This window comes from Phodopus roborovskii, unplaced genomic scaffold, assembly GCF_943737965.1.
Source record: "Phodopus roborovskii unplaced genomic scaffold, PHOROB, whole genome shotgun sequence".
Lineage (NCBI taxonomy): Eukaryota > Metazoa > Chordata > Mammalia > Rodentia > Cricetidae > Phodopus > Phodopus roborovskii.
The window spans coordinates 65,777,676-65,790,143 of NW_026126418.1; the positions used below are offsets into that span (position 1 = coordinate 65,777,676).

At 46.7% G+C, this 12,468-nt stretch overlaps 1 protein-coding gene across 2 annotated transcripts; it reads left to right on the forward strand.

Moving 5' to 3' along the window:
• Window positions 1–2,646: 2,646 nt before the first annotated feature.
• Zmynd19 (zinc finger MYND-type containing 19) lies at window positions 2,647–11,869 on the forward strand. Of its 2 annotated transcripts, none has more exons than XM_051184770.1 (6): window positions 2,647–2,924; window positions 4,339–4,398; window positions 5,783–5,889; window positions 6,500–6,640; window positions 10,729–10,909; window positions 11,397–11,869. In XM_051184770.1, the coding sequence occupies exons 1-6, from the start codon at window positions 2,874–2,876 to the stop codon at window positions 11,538–11,540; spliced, it is 684 nt and encodes a 227-aa protein (XP_051040727.1). In that variant the 5' UTR covers window positions 2,647–2,873; the 3' UTR covers window positions 11,541–11,869. The 2 variants fall into 2 exon arrangements, with proteins under 2 accessions (XP_051040727.1, XP_051040728.1); XM_051184771.1 differs by lacking the exon at window positions 2,647–2,924 and adding an exon at window positions 3,502–3,520.
• The last annotated feature ends 599 nt before the right edge of the window (window positions 11,870–12,468 follow it).

The window sequence follows — 12,468 nt, forward strand, 5'->3', positions numbered from 1 at the left end:
GTGCCAACAATCAGAAAGTAAATATACTTCTGTCAAGCCTAATGACCTGAGTTCAATCCCTGGAACCCACATGGCAGAGAAAACACACTTCCTTAAGTTATCGTCTAACAGTCGTACCATTAATAAATATAAAAACTTTTCTAAAGAAGTTGAGTGTGGCCAGGCAGTGGTGGTGAATGTCTTTAAATCCAACACCTGGGAGGCAGATGTAGTTGGATCTCTGAGTTCGAGGCCAACCTGATCTATAGAGTGATTTCCAGGACAGGCTCCAAAAAGCTACAGAGAAACCCTGTCAAAAAAAAAAAAAAAAGATTGAGTGTGTTAGTACACACCTCAAGCCTCTTAATAGGTTTAAGGCAGGGGAGTTATTTTGACATCAGCCTGATGACTGTGCCTCAAAAAGGAAAAAAAAAAAAAAAAATTGAGACTAATGACATGGCTCAGTGTTAAAAATGCTTGCTGCCAAACCTGATAATCTAAGAACCCTGAACTCACATAAAAGAACCAATGCCAAAAGTTGTCTTTTGAAATATGCACTCACAAAATAAATAAATTTAAAAAAAATCATGTTCAAATTTAATCCCCAATGCAACAGTACCCAAAGATGATATGGTCATCAGAGTTCTTCCCTCATGGATGGGATTAGAACTTTTTTTTAAATTGTTACTGTTCTGTTTTTGGAGACATGAGTTCTCTATGTTGACCAGGCTGGCTTCAAACTCATAGAGATCCATCACCAGACTGCCTCTTCAGAGCTGGGATTAAGGGTGTGCATCACCATGCCCAGCTTCCATCTGGTGCTTTCAATAATGAAGATTATTGGTTAAGAGCATTTGCAGGGGACCTGAAATTAGTTCCCAGCACCCACATGGAAGCTCACAACCATTAACTCTAATTCCATGGGATAAAACACCTTCTGCACTGCACACACATGGTACACATACATAAATGCGGCAAAACTCATACACAGATAATCTAAAAAAAAATAATAATGAAAACCACTTGTTTTGAGGCAAACTAGAATATGGTGGAGATCCAGTAGGAATTTTGGAATAAAGGAAAGGGCTGGTGGTGGTACACACCCTTAGTCCCAGACTTGGGAGGCAGGCAGATCTCTGAGTTCAAGACCAGCCTGGTCTACAAAGTTACAGAGAAACCCTGTCTCGGGGGGGAAAAAAAAAGAAAGAAAGAAAAGAAAGAAAGAATAAAGGAAAATATTATTATTGGGTTTTGAGATAGGGTTTCTCTGTGGTTTTGTAGACTGTCCTGGAATTAGCTCTTGTAGACCAGGCTGGTCTCGAACTCATAGAGATCCACCTGCCTCTGCCTCCTGAGTGCTGGGACTAAAGGCATGCACCACCACTGCCGAGGCCTGGTTTTGGTTTTTTGAGACAGGGTTTCTCTGTGAAAGAGTCCTGGCTGTGGAACTCACTCTGTAGACCGGGCAGGCCTGGAATTCACAGACATCCATCTGTCTCCTGAATGCTGGGACTGAAGGCTTATGCCACCACTGGCCGGCTATAATATTCACATCTATTATGTCTTCCCTAAAAGTAGAAAAGTGCCCGAGCTCAGGGGGTAGGGATTTTTGAGCTAAGTACATTAGTAAAGGCACTGAATAGGCTGTAAATCCATAATTTAGCAGCTGATCTTATTGTAGCTACTTGGGGCTGGCTGCCATGTCATACTCATTTATCAGCTTAAGGAAGATACTCAAAAGGGCATGAGGCATGGCTGATCTCCTCTACAAAGCCTCTTTGATCCAGATGTACCCTGGGGTCTCCTTTCAAGTCATATAGATGTGTTGAATTACTATTTTGGAGGAACTTGCATCAAGACTACTAGTTTTATTAGCAGGGAAACACACACTGCCCCATCTTAAGCATCCGGCCCCTTCCCAAAAAGCTCTCTTAACCTCGGGACACCATCCCAAGTCTGAAGAGGTTGCTGGGACAGATGCGTTTTGACCAAAGCTTCTGGCAGTACTGTGAAGTTCCAAGGGCTGAGAAGTTCTACCTTCACTCATGACTCTTGGTAACAGTGAGAGACCATGAAGCAGGTGGACACGCCCTGGGCTTGAACTCTAGGCCTTACCGGCTATGTCAGGATTCGAGACTTTTGAGTCCGGGAAACAGATGCACACCCAGCCTTCGGCTCCTCACCGAAGGTCTATCTTTCTTTGGAGACCTAAGACACATCGGACCCGGGAAGCACAGCGTAGGTGAACCCGCCGCTGCCTCGCAGGTTGGCTCGGGAGACCTGGACTTACACGGCATGCTGCCAGACCGTAAACACCCGGTAAGGACAGACGTTCCACGTCGCCCCGCCGTACACGACTCAGAGACGCGAACGCAAGCGGATAGTGTCACGAAGAAGCAGCAACAACATGCACCCGCTCCTGCCGCCTCAGCAGCCGCCGCGGCGCGCACAAAGCTTCCCGCGAAATTGACGTTGCGCCGGCCGCCGCGCAGGCGCCGCCCCCGGCTCGCCCCTCCCCCGCACTCGGTTCTTTCTCATTGCGCCTGCGTTCCTTCGTTATACCTATTGGTCACTTGGCCGCGGCGCGCCACGACCGGCGGAGGGCGCGCCCTGCAATTGGTCGGTCGCCGCCGGTGGGGGGTGTGTCCCTGTCGCGCCCCGCCCTCTGCTCCGCTCGCTGGGGTGCGCGCGGCTGTGGCGGCGGCGCGTGGCAGGTCCGGCGGGCGCGAGGCGGCGGCGGTGGCCCGAGCCCGGCCCAGCCTCGTCCGCCCGCGGCCCGCCCGGCCTGACCCCGGCCCAGGCCTGACCCAGAGTGCCGTGGCCTCGCTCCGGCCCGGCCCGGTCGGGAGCCTCCCGAGGGAGCGGCTCCGCCTGCCGAGAGCGCAGGCCCGGCCATGACCGACTTTAAATTGGGCATCGTGCGGCTCGGCCGGGTGGCCGGGAAGGTGAGCGGTGTGGAGCGGCGGCGAGGCCTGCGCGGGCTGGGGCACCTGGGCGAGTAGCTGCGCGGGCCTGCTCAGTTCGGGCGCCGCCTTCCTCGCGGGAACCTTCCCCGCGGCCGGGGGCGCGCCCCTCGGCCTCAGGACTCGAGTGGGACTGGCTTGCGCGGAACAGTTCCCGGCGTTCAGCCTGTGCCGGCCCGAGCACCTGCGGCGGCTCTGGCGGCCAGGCTGCACCTGCGGCCGCACGGTTTAAACGCGGCGGCCTCCCGCCGTAACGCCCTCGGCCCGAAGCTCTGAGGCGAGCGGAATAGCCGGTCCGCAGTAGACCTCGGCGGCGGCGTGTATTAACGTTGCCCAAGGGCTGGACACGTTCGGCCACTCGTGTCGCAGGCTTCCTTAGAGCACAGACGAGGAGCCAGGGCCCAGATCTTGGTAGGCTCAAAGGCTCCCAGGTGCTCCTCGCCTGGGCCACCACCCACCACATGTTGAGGCTGGGCTCCGAGGCTTAGTGTTAGTCAGGAACTATGGAGCCTAACTCTGTTCCTTCCATCACTAGCTGCAGCTGGTGGTGGGAAGAGGAACAGACCAAGTAGAGGCAGGTAACTGAGATTCTGGAAAGATTTTTCAGGAAAATAAGACCAACCCGTCTTAAGAACTATTTCCTTTGCATTTCTGCAAGAGCTCAGGAAAGGGACTGCTAGAACTTTCTGACTAGGGAGGGGTGAGAGCCTAGATGCCTTGCGACTCAGTAATTAATTGCTGCAACCTGAGCCATTAAAGCTTTTATTAGGAATATTTGAGGCCAGAGGAAGAAGCACTATCCATTGAGCATGTGCAGTAACTACCCAGCCTACTGAATAAATATTACTTAGACCCGAAATCTTCTCAGTCCCATTGCCTTCCTCTACTTCAGGAAACTTGTGATTGAGTTTTTGGGTGCATTAAAAGCTCATTGCCACTTGTCAGGGTCTATCCTGTGTGGATGGGCCCTGAAACCTAATTACCCGCTCTGGTACATGTGATTGCGATTTGCTTGTTTTGTTGGTGGTGGTTTTTTTAGTTTTTGGTTTTGTTTGTTTGTATTTAGGTCCCGTCCCCCCCAAACGGCTTTACTTTTAACATACTGGATTGTACTTTTTACCTCCTTGATTTTCTTTCCCTTTTTGATATGGGGTCTCACTATGTGGTCTTGACTGTCCTGGAACTCACAGAGTTTGGTCTGCCACTACCTTGGAGTGTTGGGATTAAAGGTGTGTACCACCATGCCCAGCTTAGACTTTAATGTAGGCTGTGTCAAACTCCCCCTCTCCCCAAGATGTGGTTACTTTCTGTCTAATTGGAAAAGAGCTGCTGCTGCTAGTTGTGTTACTGTTTCTCCAGTCTCAGATGTAACCTTTGAAACATGGTTTATTTTCAGACCAAATACACACTGATAGATGAGCAAGACATACCACTGGTGGAGAGCTACTCCTTTGAGGTAAGGATTGCTTTTATTTGATGCCCAGAAAACATGATTAATTAGTTTCCTTCCTAGTTTTGGGAGAATAAGAGGACTGCCAGTGACACATAGGAGCCCTCAGCTACAAAGCAGTTGTGACAGCCTACGTGAACTCTGCTGCTTGGTAGAGCCCATTGTAACCTTTTTCACCCTGATTACTAATCTTTTTGAAAACATTCTACTTTGTTGCATTTATGATTAGATCTCTATTTTGTTTTTGTTTTTCTAGACAGTTTATGTGGAGCTCTGTAGATCAGGCTATCCTCAAACTCACAGAGATCTGCCTGCCTCTGCCTCCCAAGTTGTGGAGTCCTGCCTACTTGTTGTTCTGGTCAATACCTGAGAGAGGGAGTGTGGTAGGAAACCATTTTTATGGGCCCTGAGACTGAGTGCTGAGATTAAGTAATTAGATGTCTTAAACCAAGTTCGAAGACCTTTTTGGGTAGCTGTCCTCTAGCCACTGCACCCTGATCAGGGAAGCCATCCTGCCCTCAGTGTATTCTTGGTAAAGAATTACAGGCTCTGGTGCACTTCTACCACCTTCTCCCATCAGCAACTTTCTCATCTGTCATTTCAGTTCCATACTTCTCTCTTAGCACCTCACCTCATACCCTTTCCCCCCAAGACAGGGTTCTGCTGTGTAACAACCCTGGCTGTCCTGGAACTCACTCTGTGGACCTAGTTGGCCTCAAACTCAGAGATTCCCTGCCTCCCAAGTTCTGGGATTAAAGGCATGTGCTACCACTGCCGAGGCCGACACCTCACACTTTCAAAGCTGCTTCATGTCCAGGAATTATTTGGATTGTGTGTAGGTTTGGCTTTTTGTTTTTGTTTTTTCTTTCTTTTTTTGGACAGGGTCTTGCTCTGCCTCAAGCCAGCTGTGAACACTCAATCTCCCTGTCTTAACTTCCTGAGTGCTGAGATTACAGATGTGGACCATCACAGCCAACTTTGTGACCTTTTTACCCCCTCTCAAATATTTTTTCCTTGGGTTTTACTTAAGTGTATTAATGGTTACCTGAATGTCTGTGCACTAGTCAGAGCTAGTTGTGAGCCACCATGTGGGTGCTGGGCAGTCAAGCCCAGATCCTCTGAAAGAGTAACCAGTGCTCTAACTGCTGAGACATCTCTAGTATCACCTCCACCCCTTTTCTGAACTTTTTTTTTTTTTTTTTGAGTGTGGGAAAAATTTATTTCTTGGTGTCTATAATATTTCCCAAGTTGTTGATGAGAGTTTCTTACTTGAGTGGAACAGAAAGCCCCTGTACTTTTTGGGTCCTTGAAGCGGGATATCATCTGTATTTGAAATGTTGCTGTGAGTTGGAGGCTTTCTAACATACCTACTCTGCTCTGTGCTTCTCAGGCTCGAATGGAAGTAGATGCTGATGGAAATGGTGCTAAGATATTTGCATATGCCTTTGACAAAAACCGAGGAAGGGGCTCGGGCAGGCTTCTGCATGAGCTGCTATGGTGGGTATTTTTCAGCTGATAAGTCTCCCTACCTGATCTCCATGTGAGCTGTGATATGCACAGTAAGCCTAAATGCTAGAGAGCATTCTACCCAGAGGAGTCAGACTCAACCTTATCTTCCCTAAGTCTGGGTGTTTATTTTGTGGCCTATACCACTAACCCAAAGTAATGGCTAATGTACATATCAATTTAAACTGGTAGGATTCTGAGGAGACAAGGCCTTGTGGAGGAAGGAGTTCTACTTGATTCTTCTGATAAGTCAGGTTTCATCCTTAGAAAATGGACTGTTGATCCTGGGTGTGTAAGATGGGGTTTGAAATGTTGAGACCTTCCTGATGGGGAACTTGTCTCTAGATTATTATGGTGGTTTAGGGGGTCTGTCCATTACCCTCTGAGCAAAAGCCTTAAATCTAGGGGCAGAATCATCAGCCTGATCCCCTGTTTGTGTGGGCCAGACTGATATGTTTAGCGTCTTCTTGTTATACCCCTTTGGCAGGGTAAGGGTCCAGTTCAGATCACATGACTGACATTTCTGTGTAGTTGGACTTTTCATGTGCAAGTAGAAGTGCTTGAGGGTCTTTGCCTCAAGAAAAAAATTGTTTTTCTCTAGGGAACGACACAGGGGAGGTGTGGCTCCCGGGTTTCAGGTGGTACATCTCAATGCTGTGACTGTGGACAATCGCCTGGACAACCTGCAGTTGGTACCATGGGGCTGGCGACCCAAAGCTGAAGAGACCTCCAGCAAACAAAGGTGGGTCTTTCCTGGCCAACACCTGGCACCTAAATGGCCACCCCATGTTTCTGTGTTCCTATTTTAGGCTTTTATTTGTGAGTATTTTGGGACTTTGATATCTTACCTGCTATCGTCAGTGTATGTATGGGGGGGTTTCTTTTCTTCGTGGGAGAAGAATTTTCTCTGGGGGCAGGGGAGGTCTCCCTGGCTGCCTTGGAACTCAGTATGTTGACCAGGCACAGAGATTTTCCTGCCTCTGCCTCCCCCTGTGCTAGGTTTAAAGGTGTGTATACACCCTCATGCTTAGCTAGAAGAATTTTTTGTTTTGTTTTTGGAAACAGGGTTTCTCTGTTTTTTTTTTTGGGAGGCTGTCCTGGAACTAGCTCTTGTAGACTAGGCTGGTCTCTAACTCACAGAGGTCCATCTACCTCTGGATCCCAAGTGCTGACACTAAAGGCATGCACCACCACTGCCCGATTCTAGAATTTTTATGATTAATTTTTTGGGGTTTTTTTTTGGAGGGGGATGCTGATTTTTGTGGTAATTGGCTCTAAGAACATTTAAGGTGATGTGATGGAATGAGACCATACCCTAAAGCCACACAGAGGAGTCTCTTTCATGTTCCTTTACTGGATAGCTTTCCCTGAGCAGTGGTTTAAAGGAACTAGTAGGACAGAGTGGCTTAGGGCCTGGGCCTCTTGGTTTCCCAGTTCTCTGTGGTCCTGAAAACAAGCTTTCTATTCTGGAGATCGTGTTCTTGCTGGCCCTGAGACTCAACCACAGTGATCATGAAACTTTGAAGAGCTGAGGAACTAGTAGGAAATGGTTGGGGGGAATTTGAGTCTATAGTCCCAAGGTATCATTGACCTGTTCATAGGCCTCCCCTGAGGGCTTCTAGGAGTTTCTATACATGTCCTTAAGTCTCAGCAACCTTCCTTGGCACTGACCACCCCAACAGACGCTAGTAGCATTGGTGAGGTTGCTGTTACAGATAGTAGGCACATCTTTGTAGCAATTGTTTTCAGGTGATGCTGGAGCTCCACGTACTGTTGATAGAAACTGTGACAGGACCCAGCCTTCTACACTTGATGTTTAGTGTTGGTCTCCAGGTTCTTAGAAGATAGTTGCCAAACTGCTGTTTTGCAGAGTATGAATACAGCCCTGTGAAGGTCTCAAAATTTCGAATCTGCTTGGTTTGTTTCCTACTCTTGATACCAGAGGTTTGAGTCTTCAGTTCTGCACCACCATTTATTTATTTATTTATTTATTTATTTATTTATTTATTTATTGGTTCATGTAGCTTAGGCTGGCTTCAACTTACTATGTAGCTGAGAAGCTAAGACTGGCCACCATTCTCCTGAGAGGTAGACTTCTATATTCAGTAGGGTCCCTATAGGACAGTCTAACTATCCTGTGGTTGAGTGCCACCTTTAATCTTTTGAATATACTTTATAATCATGAGATGTAACAACTACAGTTAAAACCTCTATTTGGAAAAAGACAGTTACAGTCCTGAGGGTAGAGGGCTGAGGTTTGTGGTCAGATGGCCTATTGTCCCTTTGCTCAGCCAGTTTTGGACTATGTTTGGTTGAAGCTGTGCCCTTCAGATAGGTAGTACCTCTTGCTGGCAGAATCAGGCTCAGATTTGACCAGGACCTGTGAAGCATATCTGGTATGTGTGTAAGTGGGTGTAGAGAGAAAGAATGGATACATGTGTTTCTGGGAGGAAAGTGCTTGAGCCTGTGGGCACATGTAGTCAGAGGAGGATATCCAGTGTCCTGTTTTGTTTGAGTGAGAGCAGATTGCTTGTAAGGTTCAGTTAAATGGTGTCTGTGTAGAAGTCAGCCATGCCTCTCCAAAGCCCCACACAAAGTCTGCTTTACTCACCTATGGTCGGTCAGCAGTCATATTAGGGCTATTCCTGTTAGATTTCTGTTAATATGATAAAATACTATGACCAAAAGCAACTTGGAAGAAATGGTCTATTTGGTTTACCCTTCATGTCACAATCCATCATTGAGGTAATGAAGGACAGAAATTCAAGCAGGAACCTGGAAGCAGAACTAAAGCGGAGACTACTTGAGAGTATATTATTTATTGGCTTTCCATAGCTTGCTTACCTTGTTTTCTTACATGGCCTAGGCCAACTTGCCCAAGAGTGATACTGCCCACAGTGGTTTGGGCCCTTCTATGTCTCAAAATGCCCACACAGACATGCCTACAGGCCAGTCTGATAGAGGTAATTTTTTATTGAAGCTGTCTTCCAAATGACTAATTTGTATCAGATTGGCAGAAACTAATCAGTATAATTGATCCTTTGCCAACTTAACACATGTGTACTACTTTAAGTGAAACTCCCTTTTTTTTTTTTTTGTCTCCAGAATCTAATGTTGATAACCCAATATAAAACCAAAAGCCAACAATATAAATATATAGTATCAAACATCCACAGGATTTGGGCAGCTCTGTACCGCTTCTCGCTCTGCCTTCCACATCATGTCACAGCTTATTTTGTAGTTCCATACTAGGTCTGCTCCACATATGCGTTTGTCCTCTGTGCTTATCCCACAGTCCTGGCATTTCCGGTTTGCTGGGATTTCCAACTGGGAGGCTGTGCCTTGTTTAGCCAGTGGCCTCTCCTGGGTCTCAGCTGCTCTCTTCAGTCCTGAGACTTCTTGTTGCCAAAACCATCACTGTGTGAGAGACTCTTACTACCAAGTTTTCCTGCCAGCTTGATGTGCAGCCTTGCTCCTTCTGGGCTACAACTCCGCTAGCTGACAGAAAGTACTTGCTGCAGGATTTCATTTCAGTGATGCTCGTTAATCACGGTTTGTTCTTCAGCCCCAGCTAGATCCTTAATTCAGATAGACCAATCACTCGAACATCTCCCAAGCTAGGTTTTCACCACTGCATTTCTTTCAACACTTATTAAGAAGCTTCCACAGAACAGCCCAGTAAGTTTAGAATACTCTGGCTTTTCAATCCCATTTGTTCCAAATACCTCTGCAATCCTCCCCAAAACAACCTGATCAAGTCTGTCACAGCAATATCCTACTCTGGCACCAATTTTTCTGTGATTGTGATAAGATACCATGACTAAAAGCAACTTAAGGAAGAAAGAGTTTATTTGGAATATATTTCCAGATGGATAAGAGTATGTTATGACCAGGAAGCATTAAACAAGCATGACAGTCATAGCAGAAAGCTGATAGCTTACTTCCTCACCCACAGAAAAATGAAGCATAGAGCACAGAGTGTAAGTAGTCCAAGGCTTTAAACTCTTAACCTGCCTCTAGTGACGTACTTCCAAATCTGTACCTCCTAAACTTTTCCAAACGGTGCTACCATCTGGGGGCCATGTTCAAATACCTGAATCTAAGGGGGCATTTCTCCTTTAGATCACCACATGCAGCAGAGTTTCTGAGATTACAGTTCCTGTTGTAATATTCAATCAGTTCTGGCTCACTTGTTCAGAGGGAATTTTCAGAAAGGTGGGATAGTTATAACCTCAAAGGAGAAGTAGTAGGCTTACAGTAGTTGGTGTTTCCTAGGTAGGTTATAGGGAAGGTCTTTCTGACAGCACCAAGTAGCCAAACTTGTCAAACTCCATGCTGCTTTGTGCCTATGGGCCCTAGCATTGGGAAGAGTGATAAGACTAGGCTTCTAGGCTTGTGTGTTACTGAGACAGGATTAAAAGGAGGGGGCAGAATCAATCTATTTATTTATTTATTGGTATTTTGTCTTCACTGTGTTGCTCTGACTGCCACGACACCTGGCTAGGATTAAAAGTTTAATGTGGCTGGGTGGTAGTAGTATATACCTTTAAGGAGGCAGGGGCAGGTGGGTCTCTGAGGCCAGTCTGATATACAAAGTAAGCTCCAGGACAGCCAGAAGAGAAACCTTGTCTCAAAAGAAAAAGAAAAAAAAAACCTTAAAAAAAAATAAAAATAAAGTTTTTAATGTGGAGTGATAAATCCATGTGGTAGTGATGGGCAGGCCAAACTCAAATTGCCAGAACTGGGCAGAGCCTACTTGGAGTGGTATCTTCCCTTCTTTATACTGATCTGGTCTGGTCAGAGTTCACTGAGGCTTTTGCTTTCTTTCAGGGAGCAAAGCTTATATTGGCTTGCTATCCAGCAGCTTCCCACGGACCCTATAGAAGAACAGTTCCCTGTCCTGAATGTGACCCGGTACTATAATGCCAATGGAGATGTGGTGGAAGAGGAAGAGAATTCCTGTACCTACTATGAGTGTCATTACCCTCCTTGTACGGTGATTGAGAAACAGGTATGGTATGCTATATCTGCCCAGCTGTAGTAATGTGGCAGCTTTTCTCTGTAGACACCTGGGTAGAACTGGGTTTCTACTAGAGTGACTCTTCCTTTGCTGCTGTTTTTGCTCAGACAGGGCATAGGGTCTTCAGCTGATGTTCCTGTATAGTCCCAGACTTCCACCTTCCTGTGTGTCGTCGTTGCACCACCACCCCCCCATTTATAAACCATACTGGCCTGGAATTCACTATATAAATGTAGATAGTTATAGATCAAACTGGTTCAGATATCACCACAATCCTGCACCAGACATCCTAGTTCTGGGATTACCATGCCTGGCTTTTTTGGTGGGGGGGAAACAGGTGCTGGGACTGGAGTTCAGGTCCTTGCATGTGGAACATACTCATTCCCACATAGGGTTTTACTGTGTTTTTCGAGATGCTGAGATAGTTTCCATACATTTTGTTAGTGTGATATTGAAGCCACGGTGTTTTGTTTTTCAGCTTCGGGAGTTCAACATCTGTGGGCGTTGCCAAGTGGCTCGATACTGTGGCTCTCAGTGCCAGCAGAAGGACTGGCCTGCCCACAAGAAGCACTGTCGGGAGAGGAAGCGCCCCTTCCAGCATGAGCTTGAGCCAGAGCGATGACGGGCTGAAGAGTGGCTACTGCTGCAGGTTCAAGGTTTCCAGCTCATCATGAGCACAGTGAGAGACAGACTGGCAGTTGAACCTGGAGGTGCCAAAGAAGCCAGCAATGGATCCAGAGCAGCTGCCATAAGACCTCACAGCAACATGAAGCCTGTGGGGACAGTGCCCCTCCAGTGTTCACCCCCAGCAGAGACAACGGGGAGGCTCCCTAGGACCTTTCTCATTATTTATATGTTAATATGTTTGTAAACTCATGTACAGTTTTTTTGGGGGGGCGGTGAAGGGAGGGTTAGAAACTTCAAATAGAATCATTTGTTGTATTCCTCAAATGGTAAACAGTTGCTAGAAACTGTCATGTAGTTGAGCTTCTCTCCTGGTCAGTAGGGGGTCCCACTGAGAAGCTTGAAGAGTAAAGGGGTAGAATCATCCTTGTGGCCAGTCTTTGCTCAAACCCCTCTTTCCAGCCTTTTTTTCCCCCTTGAGTTAGTATCCTTCCATGTAATCTTGGCAGTCTTGGAACTGCTTATGTAGACCAGACTGGCTTTGAAGTCAAAGAGGCCCACCTGCCTCTGCCTCTCCAGTGCTGTGATTAGAGGTGTGTTCAGCATGCCTGGCTCAGCTTTATTTTTGAGAGGAATTGCTTTTAATGGAACTGTTTATAATGAATGAACCGAGAGGACCTGATAGCACTCCACAAGTTGGCCTCTGAATAGCAGAGTATGTTAGCTAGGAGCACAAGAGAGGCTTAACTGTTAATGTCTGGTGAAAGGTGCTATGGAGTATTTAGTAGGCTGGCTACTGTTTTAGTTATTAAACAGTACTTGTTTTAGTTAGGGTTTCTATTGCTGTTATAAAAACAACATGACCTGGAGAGAAAAGATTATTTCAGCTTGCAGTTCCACATCACTGTCCATCAGTCAGGACATGA